The sequence below is a fragment of the Mauremys mutica genome, chromosome 10 (assembly GCF_020497125.1).
Source record: "Mauremys mutica isolate MM-2020 ecotype Southern chromosome 10, ASM2049712v1, whole genome shotgun sequence".
Lineage (NCBI taxonomy): Eukaryota > Metazoa > Chordata > Testudines > Geoemydidae > Mauremys > Mauremys mutica.
In genome coordinates, this window is record NC_059081.1 from 71,214,765 (window position 1) to 71,242,723 (window position 27,959).

The 27,959-nt window shown below is 42.2% G+C and overlaps 1 protein-coding gene across 1 annotated transcript in view; it reads left to right on the forward strand.

Annotated features, from left to right (window-relative positions):
* HDAC4 (histone deacetylase 4) overlaps positions 1-27,959 on the forward strand; it is a 449,638-nt gene that overhangs the window by 249,027 nt on the left and 172,652 nt on the right. The window contains exons 7-8 of the mRNA XM_045032382.1: positions 8,189-8,339; positions 18,119-18,239. Coding sequence (XP_044888317.1) covers positions 8,189-8,339; positions 18,119-18,239 — 272 coding nt within the window. The remainder of the gene's footprint in view (positions 1-8,188; positions 8,340-18,118; positions 18,240-27,959) is intronic.

The window sequence follows — 27,959 nt, forward strand, 5'->3', positions numbered from 1 at the left end:
CTCACCTCGCATGGGAGAGGGCTAGAAAAGGTGCCCTAAACACAGTCTGCCTTGTCTCCCCCCGACTGGATAACAATGTCCAGAGGGATCACCTTACTGTGGTCAAAACTTAACAATGAAATTTGGACCCTGGAATGTTTGAATCCTGATGGACAACCCAAAAAATAACTAGCCAAAGCAAAGAACAGCGACGGTGGCCAGAGAATTCAGAAGGCATGACATCGACATTGCTGCTCTGAGTGAGACCTGACATGCAGGAGAAGGAAAGCTCAAGGAACAAGGTGGTGGTTACACTTTTTTCTGGAAAGTAGCAGATGACAATGAATGACAAATCTACAGTGTTGGTTTTGCTATCAAAAATGAATAGTCAACCAGCTCTTGGAATTACCAGTTAGCATCATGACCCTCCATGTTAAATTTGCCAAAATCAGCATGCAACTCATTAGTGCATACGCTCCAACCCTTGACGCTGATGATGAAACCAAAGAAGGATTTTATGCCAACTTTGTCCAAATTCTCTCCACCATCCCCAAAGAGAAGAATCTCATACTCCTTGGTAATTTTAACGCGTTTTGGAATGGCAGAATCAGAAAGGAAAGAGTGGGCAAGATCAATTTCAACAGAATTCTCCTGACCAAATGCGCGGAATATGACCTAATTATCACACACCATGTTTCCACCAAAAGAATAAGTAGAAGACATTGTGGGAACATGTGATATAAGCATTGGCATCTGATTGACTATGTCATTGTCCGTGATTGTGAAGACGTTTACATCACCAAAGCGATGACTGAGGAACATTGCCTTATCTGCTGTATCACTTACATCAAATTCACACCAAAATGACAAACGCAGAAGAAATCAGCTAGATGGAAGATCAATGCCGAGAGTCTTAAAGACCAACTAAACTTGACCTTTTCCAGCAGTGCCTCCCCAAGAAACTGATGAATATCAAAACTGAGATGGAGAGTCGCAAAGATCACTGGAAAGTATTCTAATTTGCCGCCCACGCTGCATGTGAAGGAACACTGGGCTTCTCAACCAAGAAGCACCGAGACTGGTTTGATGAGAACTATGAGGAAATCCAAGACCTGATCGACCATAAGCACAAGGCCTTCTGTGGTTGGCAGAATGACATCAGTTCCAAGCAGAAGCAATACTTCCACCATCAACTCAAAGCTGAAGTTCAAAGGAAAACCTGTGAAATGAAGAACAAGTAGTGGGAGAGGAAAGCAAAGGAGATCCAACACCCAAGACATGCGAGAATTCTTGAACACCACCAAAGCCCTTTATGGTTCCCCAAGGCTAACCCCACTCCGATCCAGGGATGGAGCGAACCTTCTCAGGGAGAATGAATCTACCAATGCATGTTGGAAAGAAGACTTCAAAGACCTTCTGAATCGTGACTTCAATGTTGGTCTTTGACTTAATCCCTCAACATCCTATCAAGGATGACCTCAGAATCCCACCAATGTTCGTTGAGGTAAAGAAAGTCATCAAACACATGAAGAACAATAAGGCATCTGGACCTGATGGAATCTCCACTGAAATCTTCAAAGGAGGAGGCGAACAGGCTCACCAGCTTCACACCTTAATCCTCAAAATTTGGAATTCAGAAGATGCCATGATTGTGACCATCTTCAAGAAGGGAGACAAATTTAGATTGTGGAAACTATTGAGGAATTACCCTGTTGTCCACCTCCGGAAAGATTCTTGCGAGAATTCTCCTCAGCTGGCTGCTCCCCTTGGCCAAGAAAATGCTCCCAGAATTGTAGTGTGGATTTAGATGATCTCAGAGTACCACTGACATGATCTTCTCTGCCCACCAACTTCAAGAAAAGTGCCGCAAGCAACATCAACCTCTGTACGTGGTTTTCATTGACTTCACAAAAGCATATGACTCCATCAATTGTGAGACTCTGTGGAGAATTGTCATTACATTTGTATGCCCGCCAAAATTTGTTGCCGTCCTTTGACTCCTTCTCGGCAACATGTCTGTGACAGTTATCCGCAATGGATCCGAAATGGACCCCTTCCTATTCAAGACAGGAGTTAGGCAAGGCTGTCTCATTGCTCCAACCCTTTTCTCCATTTTCCTTGCTGTCATCCTATTCCTCATCTCTGACAAGTTCCCCTCCGGACTTGACGTCCAATACAGATTGGATGGCAAGTTCTTCAACCTCAATTGTCTCCGATCCAAAACAAAGACTAAATCAGCCATTGAACTCCAATATGCAGACGACTGTGCCCTGTGTGCCCACTTAAAAGAAGGTCTTCAAAAAAGAATCAACGCTTTCTCTGAGTCCTACAGCCAACTCAGCATCACAATCAACACCAAGAAAACTAAGGTACTCCACCAACAGGATCCAAATCACCAGAATCATACTCCTGTAATTCAGGTCAGTAAAGGGACCCTGGAGCATGTCAGGCACTTTCTTTACCTCAGCGGCTATCTGTCTCAGAACGCTGACATTGATGAGGAAATTCAACACCACCTTCAATGCACCAGTGCTGCTTTTGGACACTTGAGAAAATGTGTCTTTGAAGAGCATGACATCAGGAATCACACCAAGCTTCTCATGTACCAGGCCGTTGTTATCCCTGCTCGCTTGTATGGTGTCGAAACCTGGGTCATGTGCAGTAGACACCTCAAGGTTCTTTAACTGTACCATCAACAATGCTTCTGCAAAATCTTCCAAATCAAGTGGACGACCAACATTAGTGTTCTGTCCCAAGCCAAAACCTCCAGCATTGAAGCTATGATCATCCACCACTAACTCCATTGGGCTAATCATGTTCTTCGAATGCCTGAAAATCGACACCCAAAGCAGATCATGTTCTCACAACTGAGCCATGGCCAATGGACAAGGGGAGGGCAAAAAAGGTGCTTCAAAGTCATCCTCAGAGCCAATATGATGAAGTGCAATTAAACTCATGGGAAACCCAAGCCCTCGACTGACCTAAATGGAAAAGGACCTTGTGTCAAAGATCCCAGTATTTTGAGATCCAACAGAGACAGTGGTAAAGGAGGAAAGAACATGCTGGAGCCCAACTCAACAATCCAGATCCACTCCTTCCACTGGGAAATGTCTGCACCAATTGTGACAAGATCTGTGGATCCCGGATTTTATGGAAGGCAATCATCTTCAAACTCCGAGGAATCACCGATGGACATGCCTAATCCCTACCATGATGATGGCCCATTTGTGTCTGTGTTGTTAGGAAATGTAGTTGCATTTGTTGTGGTAAATTGAGTCTTAATTATCATATAAGTTTTGGTAACACTTGGTTTCCATGACTATATTGTATTTCTTTGGGAATAATATCAATGAGAGCTTTAATTAGCAGTATCTCTGTTTCCATTTTTATTGTAATGACTGAGGGATTCTATTTTAGCTGCTTTACTTGATACAGTTGAAAAGAAAATAAGTTTAGAATGTATTTATTTAAAAAGCTGTGGTTTGCTCCCCTCTGTTTTCTAAATAAACCTGAATTAATTGGAGAATGGAAAAAAAGTCATTTTAGTAAATGTGATTGATATTTGTTGTACTGTTGTCTTCACATTTAGCTGTAAAATGATAAATGCCATTAAATCTGCTACATTTTTCTGAATACATTTTTTAGCATTAATCTATGCCAGTGCAGCCTCCGAAGCTTTAGCTACAGGTACAGTTAAGCATTTGTGCGTTTTTCGCGAATAGTAGAAGCAGTGACATTAAGCATATGAAGGAATCCCTATAGTTATACATATTTACAAATATTGATTTTGGCAAGAGCCCCTCATTCAGATGTTCCCTGCTGCACTCTTACTAACACAGTATCCGTATTTTTCACAGGACACTCTTCAAATTACGATATGTTCTGGAATTAGTCCTAAGGCAGGGGCTTGCCCTTGCTGTATCATTTTATTTTTTGCAAATATTTAATTTTTCTTACTTTGCAAGGAAAACATACTTTTAAAAGAACTGTGCACTTAACATATGAGCATTGCAGAATTGCAATTGGTAGACTTGCCTGTAACAGAGTTTGGTGATAGTGTCTCCTACTGTTTCATAAAGGTATGAGAGAGAGTTCTTACTAGGATAACTAACAAGCCTTAACAAATCCACCTAAATATTTATTTGCATATATCGAATTATATTTCAAAAGACACTTATGACTAGTTAGTCTGGGCAATATATGCCTGCTTTCTGTGCTATCACACAGCCAGTAGGAAAAGAAGGAAGTCTCTATTTGCAGTGTAGGAAAAATCCCAATATAGACACAGCAGAAAAGTGGGTTCTGCATTTGTCATTATTGTCAGAGTCTACAGGAGACCTCATTTCACTTTGTCCTAACAACATGATCTAGAATCTTCTCTTCAATAAGAGGCTTTTTTTCATTTCTTTTCTCTGAAAAGATTCATAATCTATAGCGAGTATACTTGTTAGAGAGTGGGTTGAAACTCCAGCAGAAACAATACATCTTTAGTGAAATTTTTAGAAGAAATCTGGTACAAATCTGTCTTCACTTCTTTTCTTCTTCATTTACATTTCACTACAGATGTTAACGAAATAACAGTTCCTTCTAAAACATCTGTGTATTTAAGCCATTCCAGGAAGCATAACATGATAAGCCCAGCAGACTGCAGGTGGGGGAAAAAAAGGCTCCTGATTTCATTTAAAAAAAAAAAAAAGCCTTTTTAATCAAATTGTGCAAAAATTTTTTCATTTGCATACTTTCTGGGGCTAGGTTATAGCCACCATGTGATGGACTTGTTGTAAGTCTGTAATATTTTTTTCTCCCAACAGAAAAGTGTTAGTGGATGCAGCTAGTTAATTAAAAAACAAAAGAACATATTTCTGGAGGTTTCATTTTTGTATGTGGTTAAATCCTGAATGGCTCTCAGTTGTTTAAGTGGGTTGAACTAGAACATTATGAATAGACCACGGTATTTGCAATGAATGTAATTGTAAGCAGTTCTGCATTATTTAGTAGTTAATATGCTTAAAATTTTATCAAAAATGATTGAGGAATGTTTAAAACTCTGAGTAGTTAGCCAGTTAGATTGCAGCATATGCAGCCATTACTCCTTTCTTTCCACATGCTTGTATAGAATTTTATAATAACTTTATTTATGATGTACCCCTTACAGAAACTCACTGTGCTGAAAATCTTAATGGCACCACTTAAAACCCCCAAAAGATAGCTATCAAAAACTTTAACAAATAAAAACAGATGGCAAAAAAAAAGGGGAGGAAAAAAGCAATAAATACAGGGCCACAATAGCAAAAACATATTTTATAAATAAGCAAAACATCTTTTGGATTTTAAAAAGGATTAAGATACTTTCCAAAACCGGGGGGAGAGAGAGTGAGATTTTTTTTTTCTTGAGCGGGAGGCAAGTTTGAAATCCAGACCTTAGCAGCTACCACAGCTTTGACCCAGTCCCCTCCTAGTTAAGACAGGGTGGTGGGAAGTTTTGACAGTGGGTGGTATCTGAGCACAGATACCCATTAAGTTAAGGCTGAAGGAAGAAGTCTCAACTATCGCCAGGGTCTACTAAGGGTTTTAAAAGTCAACAGTGCCAACTTAAAATCAATCTGCTAGTTTATAAGCTGCCAAGGTAAAGAATGCAAGGCGGGCGTAATGTGATTATGGTAACTCAAGCCAGTGAGCAAACGTGTTCCTGTATTCTGAGTAATCTGCGGCATAATATACATAACTGAACTACGCGGAACATTCCATCTTGACACATAGGATGCACATGAAATCTGGAAGCATTGTAGGAGTGATGATAACTCATATATTTAGGTGGAGCTTCTTTTTTTAAAAAGTTCTAATATCTCCAGGATTTGCGGTGGGAACTTGAAATTTGGCAGGAGACTAGTACTGTTATGAGGAAGGTGCCTTTTTGTGGCCCCATGGAAAACCATTCTCATGTGGCCAAGTTATTTGCTACTAAACACTGTCATTTCTCATCTGTTTTTTTGCTTGGTGCAGCTGGCTCCTGGCTTGCCATTACAACTCTGAACATTATGTTAGCACTGCATTCACCCACCCCAGTGTGCTAGCATACTAAATGGATTCTCATCCTGCTGCTGACATACTCGTGTCCCATGAAAATACCATTTGGCCTAGGAAATGGTGCACTGGGCTGAGACTTTGTATGTGATGGTGGGCAAATCACTTAAATCAAACTTTCACAAATGGTCACTAATTATATGTTCCTCATCTTCTAGCTGTCTACATTTAAACACCTGATTTTCAGAAGTGTTAAGCACTCGCAGTGATAAATGAAATCAGTGGGAGCTGTGGATGTCAGACCCTCTGGGAGTAAGGCTGTGTGGTATGGAATGCAGGGATTCAGGAGGCCCTCAGTGCTAATGCTGGCTTTGCTATCGGATATGTCTAACCAGCTAAAAAAAACTCCGTGGCTGGACAGTGCCAGCCAGCTCTGGCTCGGGCTGCAAGGCTTTCAGTGCGGTATAGACTTCCAGGCTCAGGCTGCAAAACTGTGTGCTCTGAACATGTCTCTGGAACTCGTTGCAAATGCAGGGACTAGGGGATTGTTTGGCAAGTTGTGTATGTGTTAGGAGCCCTTCAGTAGAAGGCATGAGAAGCAGTTGTGAGCAGAGACAGAGATCCTTGGGCATAGACCTGACTGGAAGGGCAGACTTGGAAACCAAGAGTAAGAAACTGCCTGCTCTTGTTTGTTTCTACTGTGCAGGGAAAACAGTGTACAGTCTTCGTAACAAACAGGAGTGCACCAAATAATACACCTGACTCATCTCATCTCATCTCTCCATTGAAACAGCCCAGCAAGGCCCTGGATATTGGCTAACCACTTGAGTCAGAGGGGCAACAGTACTTAAATATTACTTAACGTACTCCCTCACAGGGGAGTTGTGAGGATTAATTATGTATTACCTGTACAGTACTTTGAACATGTGAAGGGCCATTTAAAAACAGTAAATACTCTGAAAAATCAGGTCTTGGTGTCTCAAGATGGGCACCCAAAATTAGTGGAGATTTTTGCAGATTTTGGCCTTCATCTCCTTGAATCTCAATTCTTCTTTTGTCAAAGCTCTATCTACCTCTGAGGGGTGTGGCCAGGATGAGTTTGAATTCATTGGGCTCAGACAACTTTTATTCTGGCACTTTACTAATTTGTGAGGGTCTCATTTTGTAACCTCAAAAACATTTTCTTAATATAGTCATGGTTATTTTGGTTATAATAATTTTCTTATAAAGCATTTCAGTTGATCAATAATATTTACAAATGCACACATAGTTTAAAATGCACAATGGCTAGACAGTACTAAACTAGGCAGTTTTTTCACCAGTGCAATTACATTGATGTTGGTTACCCTTGTGCAAGCCTGTAATGTAGATGTGCACACCCATAATGCAGATGTGCTGCACCGGCACAAAACTGGGCTTTCATCCGCGCATGTTACTTCAGTATGCACTGATGTAAGCTAAACTTTGTACCAGTAGTGGTTTGTTGGTTTATTTACCTAAACATACATAGGGGACTCAGTTAAGAAATGTTTATTCATGTATCCTTAGGGCGTGATTCCAAAGGGAAATATTTTAAAAATGATTGTGACAACCTGACACGAGTGAGAACCTGCTGCAGTGCCTGAAATTGAGCAGTCTGTGAGCACAGTTGTTTTAGCCTGGTGTGGATGGTGGTGCAGATGCATGCCACACCATTGGGAGATCCGGGAGCTTTTGAGACTGGCTTAGACAAAAATGCCTTTCTGGAGCTCTGATCGTTGTCCGTCCTTCCATGTAGAACCAGCTTTGGCTTGAGGAGCATAGCCCCACCCTTTTTGGAGAAGTTAGTGCTATTTAAACAATAGGTCCATGTGCTCACTAAGTACAGGGGCTCTGATTGTAACTAGCTCCTGCACAGGGCCACAGAGGGTAAACCAGATACAAGATGTACCACATCCCCAAAGAGGTTAGCCATAACTTAGCATGTGCTCTCTCTTAAATTTGGGATGAGGATGAGTGGAGTGACCTGCCCATCCTAATGCAAGAACCATTTGCACAAGGAGAAATGCTCTTTCATTGTTTTGTTAAATGTATTAAAATGCATCAGCATCAAGTTATAACAGTTCCTGTTTGGTGCATTGTGGTATGAAGGCTTTGGGTGGTCAGGCTGTGTGCATTCACTTTTTTTCCTTTCACGTCTCAACAGCAGCAACAGGAAATGCTAGCAATGAAACATCAGCAGGAGCTCTTGGAGCACCAGAGAAAGTTGGAGCAACATCGACAGGAACAGGAGCTGGAGAAGCAGCATAGAGAACAGAAACTACAACAGCTAAAAAACAAAGAGAAAGGAAAAGAAAGTAAGTAACCGCAAGATAGTTTTTCAGTGACGGAGTTTACAGTAGGTGAATAGGAGCCATGGGCACTGGTAACTCTGTTTTACGCTGTAGTTGTACAAAGGTAGTTTACAATGCTTAGGAAACATCCGTGGTTCTCTGCATACAGAGACTTGTTGCATGAAATTCTCATGTTAACTGTGAGATGGGATTGAGGATAAAGAAAAGATGAAACTGTATCTGAGCCCTCAATTTTGTTTTTTATATACGTACAATAAAGTATCTTAATTCTGAAAGTATTTCTTTATACCTTACACAGTATGGTTTGCTCTTGTGTATGTGATAGTACCCAAGGAAAAGTGTGCAACAAGATGTAGTAAAATTATCATCACATAAGAATGGCCATGGTGGGTCAGATCTACGATCCATCTAACCCAGTATCTTGTCTTCTGACAGAGTAAATGAAGAGAACAGGGAAATTGAGTGATCCATCCCCTGTCGTCCAGTCCCAGCTTCTGGCAGTCAGATGTTTAGGAACATACGTAGCATGGGGTTGCATCTCTGACCAGGTTGATTAATAGCCATTGATGGACCTATTTTCCGTTTGATTCTCTCCTGATTCTTTTTTGAACCCAATTACACTTTTAGCCTTCACGTCTCCTGGCAATGATTTCCACAGGTTAACTGAGTGTTGGGTGAAGTACTTCCGTTTGTTTGTTTTAAATCTGTTGCCTATTAATTTCATTGGGTGACTTCTGCTTCTTGTCTTATGTGAAGGAGAAAATACTCACTTTCTCCACACTTCCCATGATTTTATAGACCTCTATCACATCTCCTCTTAGTCAATGTCTTTTCCACGCTGAACAGTCCCAGTTTTTTTATTCTCTCCTCATATGTAAGCTGTTCCATACCACTAATAATTTTTGTTGCCCTTCTCTGTACTTTTTCCAGTTCTGATGTATCTTTTTTGAGGCAGGGAGCCAGAACTGCATAAGGTATTCAAGGTGTGGGTGCACCATGGATTTATATAGTGGCATTATGATATTTTCTGTCTTATCTACCCTTTACTAATGGTTCCTACATTCTGTTAGCGTTTTTGACTGCCACTGCAGACTGAGTGGATGGTTTCAGAGAAATAGCCACAGTGACTCCATGGTCTCTTTCTTGAGTGGTAACATCATTTTGTAGATGTAGTTGGGATTGTTTTCAAGTGTGCATTACTTTGTGTTTTGCATTAGGACCACACAAATCCCCCATCAGACATTTCAGTTGCTCATTCTGATCCTTATTGCACATGAATTTGAAGCAGGTGAGGGGTGTTCAGTTAGCAGCATTGAAGGTTGAACTCCATTAACCCCAGAACATGGATCTCACAAGCAACAGCACTGCAGGCTCCCCTCCCAATGTGTCTCAGTCCTGCCCTGGAGAGACCACCGCTAGTGCTTACAGCAGGGGCAGGCAAATTTTTTGGCTTGAGGGCCACATTGGGTTTCATAAATTGTATGGAGGGCCTGTTAGGGGAGGGGGTTGTGGCCCGGCCCCCACCTCCCATCTGCTCCCAACCCCCCCGGACTCCTGCCCCATCCAACCCCCCCATTTCCTGATGCGCCCCGCCCCCCGGGGGACCTCTGCCCTATCCACACACCCCTACTCCCTGGCCCCTCACTGCCCCCAGACCCTGCTGCCCCATCCAACCTCTCTTCTCATTCCTGATGGCCCCCCTGAAACCCCTACCCCATCCAACGACCCCTTCTCCTGGTCCCTGACTGCCCCCTGCCACCCCATCCAACCCTCCCTCCTTCCTGACTGCCCCCCCGGGACCCCTGCCCTCATTCAGCCCCCTGTTACTACCATCCACACCCCTGCCCCCTGCCCTCTATCCAACCCCCCGCTCTCTATCCCCTTACCGCGCTGCCTGGAGCACCAGTGGCTGGCGGTGCAACAGCTTCACCGCCTGGCTGCAGCTGGGCCACGCTGCCGCCAGGCCATGCTGCTGCCACCGCCACCACACAGCTCAGAGCACCGGGTCAGGCCAGGCTCTGCAGCTGCGCTGCCCCAGGAGCTCTCAGCCCTGCTGCCCAGAACATTGCACCAGCAGTGGAGTGAGTGAGCTGAGGCTGTGGGGGAGGGGGAACAGCAGGGGAGGGGCCGGGGACTAACCTTCTGGGCCAGGAGCTCAGGGACCGGGCAGGATGGTCCTGCGGGCCAGATGTGGCCCACGGGCCGTAGTTTACCCACCCCTGGCTTAAAGGGTACTTGAGGTACTCCATTCAGTCAGCAGCTTCTCTGAGACAGCCAAAAGGGGTGCTGTTTGTAGAGGTAGTTTTCACAGGGTGAACATTTGTCCACTAGAAGCTTCACTGACTCATCAATTCACTCCTTATAGGGTACTGACGAGCTTGCAAGTAACTGTCGGGACAGCCTGTTACAAATTTGAACTAGTGACTAAGTTATGCAAGGGGTCCAATTACCAACCCTCCTGAGGCTGCCATTTCCCACCTCCTTACCTGATTGGAAAAACATTGAACAAAGTAGACAATAATTTGGAGAGTCTTCCAGTTGCTGTGAAGTGCTGTTTTCTGCATGACGGAATTACAAAGGACATAAAAAAAATTGTGAACCCTTATAGAGATACCAATATACTGTTTTAAAAAAAAGAAAGAAAGAAAAATAAGTTGCATGTGATGGTTCAGAAAACCCTTTAGAAAAGTTTCCCATTGTCTTCTAAATACTCTATGGATTTTCCATCAGGAAAGTGAAACAAGGAAAGGAAGTGAGAGGTGGTAGAGGCAGAGTGAATGGATAGGGGATACTAATGGGGGACCAGATAAGATATGTGATGTGGACACGCAAGGGCTTTTCCAGAAACAAAATGCCTTTCAGGATCTGCCAGGACTGGGAGATTAAGTTTTGTCTGCTTTTTTCCTAGAGTCTGATTTCCCCCACCCAAAGCCCCCTCATTTCAAGGGTAGGCAGTAAATCTAATCCTCATTCAAAGTGAAGGAGGCTGTAGATTTGGTAAATGCCTCAATAAAACACTTTTGTGTAAGGTCGGTGCTATTTTAGATGAGCTGGTGTGACTGAAACAAAAGAGTCAGAATTTACCAGTAAGAAATTGGGTAGTTTGGTGCTACTGATGAGTGGGTGAAAATGATTTTCCATGTAGGATCAATCCTGTGGCTTAGCCACAAGGATGTGTGCCGTTGGCTGCCATGTGAGATGATACTTTCCCTTTTCTTATTTAGTTTTTTTTTCTTGTTTTTTTAGTATAAATCCTAAGTAATGACAATAATCTTTTACCATGTGGAAACTAAATATTTCATCTTCGCTCCCCATTGTTGTTAGCTCAAATCAATTGATGATGATATATATGCTTTGTTCTATCTGTTCTTCCTGTAAAATGTGTATTGTTTTATTTTTATTTAAAATATTGTTTTAAAAAATCAATAAAACAGACTGGCTACAAAACACTCAAAGTATCTTAAGAATATTTTTGAAAGAAATTCAGATAAGTGCAGAAGAAAGACTAGAACCGTGGTATGTTATATTGTAATCATGGAAACAGTCTTCCTCTTTATTTTTAAATACTTTTATTTAAAAGGCGGTATAGTGTTTGTATAATCAGTGCAGCTAAACATTTTAGAACACTTAAAATATTTTTCTTACATCCTAACATTTTGCTAAACTTAATTCAGCTACAGTGGTCCTAAGCTAGAAAATAAGGAGGAAATACTAGATACAAGAAAAGTCTACCTTACCCCACCCCTGAATATGAGACCAAATACACTGTATAGTATTTTGTAAAAGACAACACAAACAGATTTCACTTAATGTAATAATGGCATCTCCCTACTTTCTTATCTCAGGATACCAAAACTGCCGTATGTGACTTGAAATATGCTGTCATGATGCATTTGGACCAAAAGTATAACTTCCACAACAACAATACAAAAGGAAAATGTTTAGCAAACAGAGTAGAGCAAGTTAAATTTTCTTGACTTGTAAGTTCTTACCATACAACAAGCAGTAGTATCAGCAGCAGAGAGCTGGACCTTGCCTGTCGTCATCCTACCTTCCCACCATTATCAATAGGACCTAGAACCAGTTCTAGGCACTGCACCCAGCCAGCCACACCTGGCCCCATAATCTGCTGCTAACCCAGGCCTTCCAGGCATGGAATTTCAAAGTCCATTGCTGCTGCAGAGGCCTTCACAGTCCTCCTCAGCACAAGTTGCCTTTGACACACTGCCTTTTCTTAGCCCTTCTGCTGTCACAGCTTGCAGTCCTTCCATCTCTGAACTGTGGCACTGTAGTTGTGAAGTATCAGGGGGTAGCCGTGTTAGTCTGTATCCAAAAAAACAACAAAGAGTCCGGTGGCACCTTAAAGACTAACAGATTTATTTGGGCATAAGCTTTCTTGGGTAAAAAAACCTCACGTCTGAAGAAGTGAGAAGAGTGAAGAAAGCTTATGCCCAAATAAATCTGTTAGTCTTTAAGGTGCCACCGGACTCCTTGTTGTTACTGTAGTTGTGGCAACCCTAGTTAGTCTAAGCTATAATTAAGTATATTAATGAGCTGATTTGTCCTGTTAATTCCCTTTTAGCCCCTCTGTCTGGTTGTCTGCCTTATTTGCACCATATCCGTATGATCTCTCCCATGATGCTGACTGCATTCACTCCTGCTTCAGCACGTCTGCACTTTTCCTGTCCTTATTTCCTATCTTTTCAGAGCTCTCTCCTCTCCTCTTCACCATTTCATCTCTGCTCCCCGACACCTCTGCTCGGTTTCCCATGTGCAGTTTGTAATAAAACCATATTCCACCTCTGGATTCTCTTTCTGCCTCCGTGCCTATGCCAACCTTGCTCCAACTCAGCTCTAGTCCCATTTTTACCCTCTGCAGAACCTTTTCTTACCACAACTTCTATTCCTCAGTCTTTATAAACCAGTCTAAATCTTACATCCCCACTCCCTTCTTCCTGTCTCCCATTCCCTCTACAATACCCTGTCTATCTCAAATGAAAACACTACCACTCATGGTCTCTTATCTTTTTTCTTTTTATTTCTTTGCATTCACTGAAACCTAGTTTCCCCCCTTCTCACACTACTACTACATGTACGACGACTGCTCCTCCTTCTACCTAGGAGGCCATGATGGTATTTGGGCTCCTACTCTCCAGCTCCTACTGTTGGAGGACCTCTAGCAGGCCTCAGCTGTGGATTGTGAAGCTGTCTCTGTCTTTAATTGAAGGGTTAGAGCAGTGGTCCCCAACCTTTTCCAGGTGGCGGGCGCCGGACGGCGAGCCACCGAGGACCATGGCCGGCGGACAAGCATCTGCCAAAATGCCACCGAGAAGCAGCAATGTCAAGAGGCATCGCTGCCTAAATAGCGTCATCAAGAGGCGTGGCTGCCGAAATGCCTCCGAAAATCAGCGGCATTTCAGCCGCAACGCCTCTTGGGGTACGTCCAGACTACCCGCTGTATCGGCAGGTAGCGATCGATTTTTCGGGGATCGATATATCGCGTCTAATCTAGACGCGATATATCGATCCCCGAACATGCTCCCATCGACTCCGGAACTCCACCGGAGCGAGAGGCGGTAGCGGAGTCGACACGGGGAGCCGCGGCCGTCGATCCCGCGCCGTGAGGACCCGAGGTAAATCGATCTAAGATACTTCGACTTCAGCTACGCTATTCACGTAGCTGAAGTTGCGTATCTTAGATCGATACCCTCCCCTAGTGTAGACCAGCCCTAGGTGATGCTGTTTTTGGCAGCATTTCGGCGGATGCTTGTCTGCCGGCCAGTATGTGGGCTCACATAGATGCCCTGGAGGGTGCCATGGCACCCACAGGCACTGCGTTGGGGACCACTGGGATAGAGGCTTTTAGTCTAACCAAGATGGAGTTTCTCCTAAGCATTTCTCAGGCATGTGAGTCAAATAGCTGTTAACAAAAACAGTTTTAGATGCTGTGTGGAAGTGCAAGTGATGGTTATATAGCATCTTTTAGGAAAAATGTGAGTAAATAAGACCCTAAGTTTTAACATGAGATCCATTTAAGTGGAGAGAGGGAAGAGAGGAAGAGGACTAAAAAATGTTCAGGCCTTTTTATATCATAGAAGAACAAAAAAAAGGGACACCTTTAATTTAAACTAATCATACAATAGAACCTTGCCAGTCCATCCATGGCTAATTTTCACACACAATAAGAACCCTTTCTCCCAGCTTCTTAGTACAGATTAATAGCAGGGTTAATGTGTTAGATGTCATATTCCCAAGGCTACTGCTTTTTTACAAAATACGTTACACATCACCCTTTTCTGGAACATTCTGAAGTAGTACAAAGCACCTTTTTGGAAGTATTAGCCTTGCTTTTGTGTTGTTCACTAACCTACTAATTTGCAAAGTTCTACAGACACAGTGTTCCCACCATCCCCCATATGCACACTAGTAAGATTTTGCTGTAACTAGCTTATACTTTTAGTTTCTTTTAGGCATTCTTGGATCTAATACAATTACATAACCTCCTATTATTATTTATTACTATTAGGGTAGCATTTAATGGCTTCAGTAAAGGATTGAGGCCTCATTTTGCTAGGCAGTAGACAAACACAGAAAGACCATCCCTGTCCCAAAAAGTTTACATAGTGTGACCGTGGCCACTTGGGAACAGCAGAGTAGTGTTTTTGTTTTTGTTTTTTTAAGATGGACTATGGCCTGATCCAGTATGGAGATATACCTGTCTCATAGAGCTGGAAGGGACCCTGAAAAGTCATCAAGTCCAGCCCCCTGCCTTCACTAGCAGGACCAAGTACTGTTTGTTGTTGTCATCGTCCCCCTATCCATCCCTAAGTGGCCCCTTGAAGGATTGAACTCACAATCCTGGGTTTAGCAGGCCAATGCTCAAACCACTGAGCTATCCCTCCCCTCTAACAGCAGAGAAGTAGAAGGGAGATATACTGGCCACTGGATAAGCAGTTTTCTGTTCCCTGAGTGACCAGAGCAGGGGCTGCTCCAGAGCAGGGGCTGCTCCAGGCTAATGAAAACACCTGACTCCAATTAACCTGCTAAGAGTCAGGTGAGGCTGTTAAGCACCTGACTCTAATTAAGGCCCCTCTGATGCTATCAAAGGGCTCACTCCAGTCAGGCCAGGGGGAGCCAGAGGAGAGGAAGTGCGTGCGAGGAACTGGGAGCAAGAAGCGTGCAAGAAGCTGAGAGTGAGTAGGCATACTGCTGGAGGACTGAGAAGTACAAGCGTTATCAGACATCAGGAGGAAGGTCCTGTGGTGAGGACAAAGAAGGTGTTGTGAGGAGGCCATGGGGAAGTAGCCCAGGGAGTTGTTGCTGTCGCGCAACTGTACCAGGAGGCTCTCTAGACAGCTGAAGTCCACAGGGCTGTGGGCTGGAACCCGGAGTAGACGGTGGGCCCGGGTTCCCCCCAATCCTCCCAACTCCTGATCAAACACAGTAGGAATTGACCTGGACTGTGGCTTCTACCAGAGGGGAAGGTCTCTGGGCTGTTTCCCGAACCACAGGGTGAATCTGTGAGGAGAGCAAATCCACCAATAAGCGCAGGACCCACCAAGGTAGAGGAGGAACTTTGTCACAGTAGTGATCCCCTAGTGAGGACTTCTGCACCAGTGTGGCATTTCACTGACTTCAGTGGAACCACAGTGGGTTCTGCCCCAGTCACCTTGATACAGCGTTGGGACTAATGAAGATAAGTTCTATGAGTCAGGGATTGTCTTTTTGTTCCATTTGTATAGCACCTAGCACAATGGTATCCTGAGCCATGGCCGGGGGTCCTATGTGCTGTGATAATACTAAGAATAAATATAATAGACAATAAACAAGGGAATGTTGAGGTGATATTAATGGACGTGTCCTGTTAGCTATTTGCCTTTTTACTAATTTTAGTTTTAAAACTTGTCTGTTTTAGTTTGCCCCTTATCTTTAACATGCCATTATCTGCTGTAACTAGAGAACAGAAAATGTTTTAATTCACATGAAAGTGACACTTAGATGTGTTAAATTGATACAGAGAGGATAATTAATCAGTTTTCACATCTGTGTATTCACCCATTTTCTGAAGTGTGGGATAGAAATCTGAATGGAACTGATGGATGTGCAGACTAATTCTGGATGCTTTCCCAGAGTAACAGAATGGTGGAAGTTCCAGTTCAAACCCTCTGGAGTCAGGCTCCAATTCTGCCAGAGGTAACATTGGAGAATGGTGGAGGGTGAAGTCAATTGCTAAAGCTAATGAAGCCAGGCTCATTTTTTGGCTGTCTTCCCAGAACTGGACAGAGAATGGAAGGCCTTTAGTTTTTTTTTCTCCTTTGATATGTATGTAGTGTCTACACACACACACACACACACACACACACACACACACGGTTTTGTAAACACTATGAGCTACAAATATTTGGCTTGATGCTCCTAAATACTGTCATCTTTAACCAAAGCCACCAGAACCTAGCCACATTTGATTATTTTGAAGATGTTAGTGATTAAACATGAGAATTGTTTGGTGAGACAGTATTTTTAAAGATGTGTGGTCTTATTAGTCGCTCTCTGGTACTTCTCACCTTCTCCATCATTGTACTATATTACTTCCTACAAGCCTCCCTCATTTGAACTACCTGTTTGGATCATTGCCCAATCTAATTTATCTAGAAGTAACAAGAAATACTGTTTTCCCCCCAAAAAAACAAATTTCTAAGATTTTATGACTCCCTATAAAATGTTGAGCAATGCTGCACCTTCAAACAGTGCTGAGCAAATAACTTTGAGGACTTTTTCTTCACGGACAAATGAAAAGTTTTCTTCAACCTATCTGGTGGCATCAAAATGTTAAGTATAATAAGCAAAAGCTGGTGCTCATATTGGCTGACTTTTCTACCCATGACTTGATAATGTATATTTCTGTCCAGATGACTTTCTTGCATTCCAGATGTTATCCCTTTGGAAGATTGGCTTACGCTGTGGTTTAGATGAGCCCCCATATACTACTTGCTATGATTACCAAAATGTCTGTGTGTTACTCCTTCAGAAATGCTCTCTGAGAATCGGTTCTGCCAACTGAAGGATAATTTTAATCCATCATCATAGTAAAATAGACTGGTCTCTATTGTGGAGTAGATAATTATTAGAAATTACACAGTTGACATTTTAACTCTACACTTTGAAATTTCAGATATTTTTTAAAATGCTAGATTTTCTATTTGAAGAAATGGATTGCAGACTTGTAACTGAATTGGAATATTGTGTAGGTCTTATTGTACACAGATACATTGAACAAAGAGATCCTTATTTGCAAGATTTCTCAAGACAAAGTCTACATATGAGATATTCATCTCATTCCCCTTGTGCTTGCAGATGTGACATTTTAAAAACTTGATTATGCACAAGACCCCTTATCCTAAATACCTTTGATTAAAAGAAAGCTGGAATACCTAGTACAAGTGCTTTATTCTACATGTATTTTCATGCAAGTACAAAAATCCTCTTCAGAAACCGTTTTTTTTAGGAAAATGAGAAATCTCTGATTATATCTCCCTTTTCAGACATAGATTGCAATTATGTACAAGTCCAGATAGTAAAGAGGAGTTCTTCATTGGAGCCTCTTTGTCTTTTTTTCTTTGAAATAAGCTTTTACATTGATTGGAGAGCCAAAGATTTAGCTCTCAATCTTTTCAAATATTTTCTTTGTTGCTTTGTGAATGAAAGTTTCACGTTTTAATTCACTGCTGCTTTCATCAAATGAAGTTGGTTAAATAACCTCTCTTTATTTTTGGATTTTTCAGGTGCAGTGGCAAGCACAGAAGTAAAAATGAAATTACAAGAGTTTGTCTTAAATAAAAAGAAAGCTTTGGCACACCGGAATCTCAACCATTGCATTTCCAATGATCCCCGCTTCTGGTATGGGTAAGTGGTACTGGGCTTATCATGATTCAGCAGGTGCCACCTTTGTTCACTATTGCTGGGGCTGAGGGAAATGCATTTAATGGGTAAACAGTATCTTACAAATAAAGGTGTTGCAAAATTAATTAATTAATTAAATTGTAACGTAACTAGATCAACATTTGTAGTGGGTGTGAAAGGAATGATCTGACATGCAAATTATATTCTTAATTTGCATGTGGATGAAGATTCTTTCCCTATAACAGTTCAATTCAAGCACTGTTATGTATAATGATGTAAGGATGAGGTTTGTAATGTAAGGGTCTATAATGTTTCCACTAGCAGAGGATTTTGATGTTCTTTTCTTTAATCTATGATCACTCAAAGTGGATTGTTCTGTGTAGTTCTACTTACAGATCAATCTCTACTAGGCATCTACAGTTCCTTAATTAAGCATATGATACTAGAAAATCAGGACTCTAGTATAATGGGAAGTTTACTGTTGCATTTCACTGGATTGTCACTCAAGTTATTTTTAATGTATTTTAAAATGTTTAAAGTTTACTCCTCACGTTACACTCTGATACTACAGGTATGTATCCAATCAAAAATTAAAGGATTTGGCTCTTAAAATTAATCCATTAAAAGGACCAAATGCACCTTATTTACATCCCCAATCAGGCAAAAGCCTGAAGAAACTGTGGCCTGAAAGTCAACAGAGTCTGGTGGTGGTGGACCAAATGTGGAAAAGAATTCTGGAGCTGAAGGCCATATACTGAAAATGCCTAACTGTTGGCCCCTGGACATTCAAAACAGGCACTGTGAGCGAGGCTGTTCCGGCAGACCTCAACTGCCACAGTGGCACACACAAAAGAAAAAGGTTTCTCAAGGAGATACAACCCAACCTGTATAGAGCAGTGATTAGTATTTATTATTTTTATTTTTTTATAACGAAGCAGACAATGAAAAGTACAAAATGGTGAATGACTTACAGCTTGTCTTGGGAGGGCAGGAGCCATAGCTATTTTCTTCCCAAGGTCCCGTTCTTTGTATATGAAAGGATTTTCAGGACACTACTAACGAGGGAAGATGAAAATAAACGTGCTTTATTGTGGTGGGGGTGGGCTGCTTGGATACATTTCTCAATAATATTTCCCATATGCTAGTGACCTGAACATTGTGGTCTCAACAGTTACTCAGCACCACTTCTCTGAAAGGAGGAGGGGAAACCACTTCCGTGTGCTTTCCAGCCATCTGACCAGAGTTCACAGTAGAATGTAAAGAATAAATCACACAAATATCTTTCAGTCAGCAGTGCCACAGGCTGCTGACGTATCTCAAAGAATTAGCTTGAACGCCTGAGTATTAGGAGAAATGTTGGGAGAAAATCCTTGATGGAGAAATTTAGAGGGGAAAAGAGGCATTAGTGATACCATAAATGTCAGGAAAAGATTTCTTAAGCAAGGGCCTAATCACCAGTTTTTCAAAAGATGCTTGCATTCTGCCTTCATTTCAGGAGGGATGTCGGTGAGTGAAACTAGTTAAAACTCTAAGATGGCTTTGTCCCTCCAGACACAGATGGATTTGGCTATTCCAGTCTGTTCATTCGTATCCAAAATGAAGATGATAAACTTGCCACAGTGAGAAATATTAGACCCTGTTTCCAGGTGATGATAGCCAAACTTCAGTGTTCCCGCACCTGGAACATTTCCGCTGACTGAGACTTCCTAGACAATACTGCAAAGGAGGAGAAAATGCTAACGATACCATCCTCATACCATTCTCATTCATCCTCCCAGTTTGTGACAGTATGAAATTCACCTAGCTCAAAGCTTTTTCACCCTGCCGTAGTAGTAACTCAGAAAGAAACATCACCTGATCCCATTTACTGGTTGCACACCAACAATGTACCATTAGCTCAGTCTCTCAGACTAAACTTGTGTGTGTGCGTGTACAGGGGAAATGTTTGGGGTCAGGGCTGAAGTGGAAGTGTGTGTGTGTGGAGGGGGACCAGTATGGGTGCAGGTGAGTGTAGACATCCAGAGTTGGAAAAAACTGACCTATATGCTCTGGCTGCTTTGTGCTGCTCCAGAGTGGCATGCAGAGTTGCATGCTGCTTTGTGCTGCTCCAGAGTATACTGCTTAATCTGGCCTTAAAAGTGTATTTATTAAAACTAAGATTGGTATTACATATATTAAAATCCTTAGAAATATCACATTCTAACACAAATTTATATTCTTTTCAGTGTCTGTCTTAGTGATCGGAAATTTTAAAAACCCAAACATTTCCCAATAAAAACTACATTAAACTTGAGTTAAAGTTGAGTTCATATCAGAAATGTATCAGTAAAAACATTACAGGGATGTTGTAAGTATACCAAAAACAATTGTTATAAACCCAAGAATCTGAGAGTTTAACCCTTAACTTAAAAGAAATCCAAACACATTGAAGAATGGAAATGCATAATTAAGGCACTTAAAAAAAATCTTAACTCTACTCCATAGTGACATGATGGGGTGAGGGGGGAAAAAAAAATCGAATGTGTCTTTAAAAATTAGTTACGAGCTAATCATGATTGTATGGTTATTGCATGGTATCGGTATGGGCTTATCTGTATGCTAAAGTCATGTGTGGGTGATTTATGTGGAGACTGAATAATCAGGGAATTTTTCTTTTAATGAATCTGAATTTGAAACTGGAGGCATAATGGCCTGGTGTGCGTGTGTCTTGAGTCCTGACCGGAAATGTGCCTACCTATATGCGTTTTGTCTGTGCCTATGCTGTTACTTTCTCCTTTTCTCTCACATAATTGATTTTTTAGTGTTCTCTTCAATTACATGAATCATGAGACATTTTGGAATTATGCTAAGAACACTTGAGCACTGTGAACAGTAATATTCTCAGTTTCCTATTATCTTAAAATGCCTTAATTTTATTATGGAAAAGTTGCATTAGGGCAGTTACAGAATCAAGAATAAAAAGTGAACATTTTAATTCCAAGAGTTTAGCTCACTTTGATCCTGTGGCCTGAGGAAAGTTTGATGTATAACTTTGATATCCATTCATCCCATCCCATCTGTTACAAAAGTAAATTCTGTTACAAAAGTTATAAACAAAGAAACCTACCTTATTGAGGTCAGAGGGTGTAGGGATGCAGTGAGAAAGGCAAAGCGACGGGTGGAGATGGACCTAGCGAAGGGGATTAAAACCAATAGCAAAAGGTTTTTTAGCCATATAAATAGGAAGAAAACCAAGAAGGAAGAAGTGGGACCGCTTAAAACTTTAAACGGAGTGGAGATTAGGGATAATCTTGGAATGGCACAATATCTGAATGAATATTTTGCCACGGTCTTTAATGAGGCTAATGAAGGGCTAAGGAATAGTGATAGAGGGACCGATGGGAATGAAGATATGGGGGTAGACATTACGGTATCTGAGGTGGAGGCCAAACTTGAACAGCTTAACGGAAGTAAATCGGGGGGCCCGGATAATCTTCATCCTAGAATATTAAGGGAATTGGCGAGTGATATTGCTAGCCCGTTAGCGATGATTTTTAATAAATCTCTAAATTCGGGGATTGTACCGTTGGACTGGAGATTAGCTAATGTAGTTCCTATATTCAAGAAGGGGAAAAAAAGTGACCCGGGTAACTACAGGCCTGTTAGTTTAACATCTGTAGTATGCAAAGTAATGGAAAAAATTTTGAAAGAGAGAGTGGTTAAGGAGCAGGAGGCCGATGACAACTGGGATAGATTACAGCATGGATTTACGAAAGGTAGATCGTGCCAAACCAATCTGATCTCCTTCTTTGAGAAAGTAACAGATTTTTTAGACAAGGGAAATGCGGTGGATCTAATATATCTGGATTTCAGTAAGGCGTTTGATACGGTACCGCATGAGGAATTATTGATTAAATTGGAAAAGATGGGGATCGAAATGAAAATCCAGAGGTGGATAAGGAGTTGGTTAAAGGGGAGACTGCAGAGGGTAGTACTGAAAGGGGAACTGTCGGGTTGGAGGGGGGTTACCAGTGGAGTTCCTCAAGGTTCGGTTTTGGGTCCTATTTTATTCAATCTATTTATTGCTGACCTGGGAACCAAGAGTAGGAGTGGGCTGATAAAGTTTGCGGACGACACCAAGTTGGGAGGTATTGCCAATTCGGAGAAGGATCGGGATATCCTCCAGGGAGATTTGGATGACCTTGTAAACTGGAGTATTAGTAACAGGATGAAATTCAATAGTGAGAAGTGTAAGGTTATGCATTTAGGGATGACTAACAAGAATTTTAGTTATAAGCTAGGGACGCACCAGTTGGAAGTAACGGAGGAGGAGAAGGACCTGGGAGTCCTGGTTGATCGTAGGATGACTATGAGTAGGCAATGTGATGTGGCCGTTAAAAAAGCTAATGCGGTCTTGGGTTGCATTAGGCGGGGTATTTCTAGTAGGGATAAGGAAGTGCTAGTCCCGTTATATAAGGCGTTGGTGAGACCTCATTTGGAGTATTGTGTGCAGTTTTGGTCTCCCATGTTTAAGAAGGATGAGTTAAAACTGGAACGGGTACAAAGAAGGGCCACTAGAATGATCCGAGGAATGGAAGGCCTGTCGTATGACAGGAGACTTGAGGAGCTCGGTTTGTTTTCCTTAACCAAAAGAAGGATAAGGGGAGATATGATTGCACTCTTTAAATATATCAGAGGGATAAATACCAGGGAAGGAGAGGAATTATTTCAGCTCAGTGCTAATGTAGACACGAGGACAAACGGATATAAATTGTCAGTCAGGAAATTTAGGCTTGAAATTAGACGAAGGTTTCTAACCATCAGGGGAGTGCAATACTGGAACAGCCTACCGAGGGAAACAGTAGGGGCGAAGGACCTCCATGACTTTAAGATTAAGCTAGATAAGTTTATGGAGGAGATGGTATAATAGGATAACGGGCTTAGTCAATAGGTCAATTAAGTGCCAAACTGGTACTTAATTGGGTCAAATTGGGTCAATGATATGATATTCTTAACCTCTTTCAGAGGGTATGGCTGGAGAGTCTTGCCCGCATGCTCGGGGTTCAGCTGACCGCCATATTTGGGGTCGGGAAGGAATTTTCCTCCAGGGCAGATTGGCAGTGTCCCTGGAGGTTTTTCGCCTTCCTCCGAAGCATGGGGCAGGGGTCTCTTGCTAAAAGAGTGGGTAGATCGGCTAATGTGGCCTGCATCTTGCAGGAGGTCAGACTAGATGATCATAATGGTCCCTTCTGATCTTGAATTCTATGATTCTATGAAAATGTCTGAGAAGGAAGTCACTCCCTTTGTTCTGTATATGTGTATACGTGTGTGTATCAGCACCCTTAATTGATTTATAGATCAGCATCTTAAATCTAGTCTAAAGTGTTACTTCAAAGGGCTGTGGTAATGCAGCATGATAGTTAACAAGTGGTTTTGTCCTTTGGTACAGCAAATGCTGACAAGGTAATAATTGGAGATATGTACCAATCTCCTAGAACTGGAAGGGACCTTGAAAGGTCATTATGTCCAGCCCCCTGCCTTCATGAGCAGGACCAATTTTTGCCCCATATCCCTAAGTGGCCCCCTCAAGGATTGAACTCACAACCCTGGGTTTAGCAGGCCAATGCTCAAACCACTGAGCTATCTCTCCCCCCCTCTCCTCACTGAATTCTTCAAATCGTTCTGAGTACAGAACACAGATAGTCTGGTTAAATACATTATGATGTTTTAAATTTCTGAAATTGCAAATCCTCTCTGTGATCTTCTTTGCCAGTCCAGATGTTGCCATCAGATACAGTACACACAAACATTGTGGTGATGTCATCCCATTACCTATGTATTTAAGGGGGTTGCCAACTTACAGAGTTCAGTTGCTGCTGTCTGCAACAAGTGGAGACATCATACTGTACCCTGCTAACATAGGGTACTAAAGAGGGGGGTAGGGGAAGGGCTGGAGGCCCCTGAAATCCTTCTAGGACTGAGATCTCAAATTTTGTGGCTATCCCCATTGTATCCTCCACAGAGTTACCAACAGTCTTCAGACTACCAGTTACTCCCTCCAGCAGGCTGCCAGCTCAAGGGACTTGGCCGGTCTGAGTCCCACAGGCTCCCAGGGTGGCACCCCTGAGGCTGACACTGGGACTCCCACACCAGACTACTCAGGCCATTGCCAGGTATCCTGCCCATCGTGGGGATCATGAAGAGGAAATGGGAGGCAAGGCGACGTCAGCCTGAGAGATATCAACACCTAGGGCATCTGGGCAAGACAAGGCAAAAGCCCCCTCCCATTGGGATCAGAATCGGTTTAATTTAGGACAGTTAAAGACCGTGAGTTATAAAATGTCAGACTGTAAATATATAGTGTATGATTCAGTACGTTCACAAGAGAAAGTAACCCAAAAATACCCCCCCACACACACATACACTTTTAATTAACCAGTAATTTTAAACCAGCTTTCCAGATCCTGAGATTCCAGAACTCATCTCAGGTCTAATATCCAGTTATGTTCACGTGATAGGAAAATACTGAATCATTTACAAAATGGCTAAAGTGTACTCCTTTAACTTACTCCAGCTGTAAGCTGCAAAAAAAAGTACCTTTATAGCTCTTTGATATGATATTGAATACTAGAGATGAGCATAAGGTAGTCTTGTTAATTAGAATCAGTTTATAAATTCTCTTATTAGTTAATTCTTGTCATGGATTTATATGTGGTACAGTGGTTGTTTATCAGTTAGTAATGGGTGACTGGGACTACCTAGGGGGATGATCATTTAATAGAGCTAGTCAAGAAAAGTTAAATATTTTCTATAATCATTTTTCAGTTGAAAAACTTTGTGTTTTTGGAAAAAATGTTCCAAATGAAGAATTGATTAGCACTAGTGCTTAACAAGTAGCCAGTGTTTGTGTGATGCATGTTGCTAAATTGGTTCTTCTAGGTTTTAGTAAAGAAACCAACATTAAATGTATAGTTAAGCTTCATAGTGGAAGATCGGGGGAGGTCCCTGATGACTGGAAAAAGGCTAACGTAGTGCTCGTCTTTAAAAAAAAGGGGAAGGAGGAGGATCCAGGGAACTACAGGCCAGTTAGCTTCACTTCAATCCCTGGAAAAATAATGGAGCAGATCCTCAAGGAATCAATTCTGAAGTGCTTAGAAGAGAGGAAAGTGATCAGGAACAGTCAGCATAGATTCACCAAGGGCACGTCATGCCCGACTAACCTAATTGCCTTCTATGATGAGATAACTGGCTCTGTGGATGAGGGGAAAGCAGTGGACGTGTTATTCCTTGACTTTAGCAAAACTTTTGATACCGTCTCCCACAGTATTCTTGCTGGCAAGTTAAAGAAGTATGGGCTGTAAGGTGGAGAGAAAGCTGGCTAGATCGTCGGGCTCAACGGGTAGTGATCAATGGCTCCATGTCTAGTTCACAGCCGGTATCAAGTGGAGTGCCCCAAGGGTCAGTCCTAGGGCCTGTTTTGTTCAGTATCTTCATTAATGATCTGGAGGATGGCGTGGACTGCACCCTCAGCAAATTTGCAGATGACACTAAACTGGGAGGAGTGGTAGATACGCTGGAGAGTAGAGATACCGTACAAAGAGACCTAGACAAAGGATTGGGCCAAAAGAAATCTGATGAGGTTCAACAAGAACAAGTGCAGAGTCCTGCACTGAGGATGGAAGAATCTCATGCACTGCTACAGACTTGGGACTGAATGGCTAGACAGCAGTTCTGCAGAAAAGGGCCAGAGGTTACAGCGGACAAGAAGCTGGATATGAGTCAACAGTGTGCCCTTGTTGCCAAGAAGGCTAACGGCATTTTGGGCTGTATAAGGGTACGTCTTCACTACCTGCCGGATCGGCGGGTAGCAATCGATTTCTCGGGGGTCTCGTCTCATCTAGACGCGATATATCGAACCCCGAACGCGCTCCTGTCGACTCCGGAACTCCACCAGAGCGGGTGGCGGTAGCGGAGTCGACGGGGGAGCCGCGGACGTCGATCCTGCGCCGTGAGGACGGGTAAGTAATTCGAGCTAAGATACTTCGACTTCAGCTACACTATTCACGTAGCTGAAGTTGCGTACCTTAGATCGACAACCCCCCCCCCAGTGTAGACCAGGCCTAAGTAGAGGCATTGCCAGCAGATCTAGGGACGTGATCGTTCCCCTCTGTTTGACATGGGTGAGGCCTCATCTGGAGTACTGTGTCGTGGAAAAATTAAAAAGGGTCCAGTGGAGGGCAACAAAAATGATTAGGGGGCTGGAGCACATAATTTATGAGGAGAGGCAGAGGGAACTGGGATTGTTTAGTATGCAGAAGAGAAGAATGAGGGGGGATTTGATAGCTGCTTTCAGCTACCTGAAAGGGTTCCAAAGAGGATGGATCTAGACTGTTCTCAGTGGTAACAGATGACAGAACAAGGAGTAATGGTCTCAAGTTGCAGTGGGGGAGGTTTAGGTTGGATATTAGGAAAAACTTTTTCACTAGGAGGGTGGTGAAGCACTGGAATGGGTTATCTAGGAAGGTGGTGGAATTGGTCCTGCGTTGAGCAGGGGGTTGGACTAGATGACCTCCTGAGGTCCCTTCCAGCCCTGATATTCTATGATTCTGATATTCTCTGATTGGGAGCTGTTTGTTATAAGTGGGATAGGAGAGAGCAGCAGTGTTACTCACTGTCTTTCTAGAAGAGGCTGGAAGCCAGTAGCAGCACTGATTATCCCCAGTAATCCCGCTTCTTAAAGGTAAATAATAGGGCTATCACATGGTTAAAAAAATTAATCGCAATTAATCATGAGATTAAAATTTTTTTTGATTTAATCAGTTTTATTCACACTGTTAATAGAATACCATTTATTTAAATATTTTTGCATGTTTCTACATTTTCAAATATATTGATTTCAGTTACAACACAGAATACAAGGTATACAGTGCTCATTTTATATTTTTTATTACAAATATGTGCAATGTAAAAAAGATAAAAGAAATAGTATTTTTAAGTTCACCTCATACAAGTACTGTAGTGCAATTTCTTTATTGTGAAAGTGAAACTTACAAATGGTGGGGTCTTTTGTTACATAACTGCACTCAAAAACAAAACAATGTAACACTTTAGAGTCTACTCAGTCCTACTTCTTGTTCAGCTAATTGCCAAGACAAACAAGTTTGTTTACATTTATGGGAGATAGTACTGCCCACTTCTTATTTACAGTTTCACCTGAAGGCGAGAACAGGCGTTCGCATGGCACTGTTGTAGCCGGCGTTGCAAGGTATTTACATGCCAGGTATGCTAAACATTCGTATGCCCCTTTATGCTTCAATCACCATTCCAGAGGAGAAGCTTCCATGCTGATGACGGGCTCAAGCAGATAACGATCCAAAGCAGTGTGAACGGATGCATGTTCAGTTTCATCATCTGAGTCAGATGCCACCAACAGAATATGGATTTTCTTTTTTTGTGGTTCAGGTTCTGTAGTTTCTAAATGAGTGTTGCTGTTTTAAGACTTGTGACAGCATATTACGCACCTCGTCCCTCTCAGATTTTGGAGGGCACTTCAGATTCTTAAACCTTGGGTCGAGTGCTGTAGCTACCCTAGAAATCTCATACTGGTACCTTATTTGCTTTTGGCAGGTCTGCAATGAAAGTGTTCTTAAATCGAATAACATATGCTCAATCGTCATTCAGGACTGCCATAACACGAAATATATGGCAGAATGGGTGTACAATCACAGAGCAGAAGACATACAA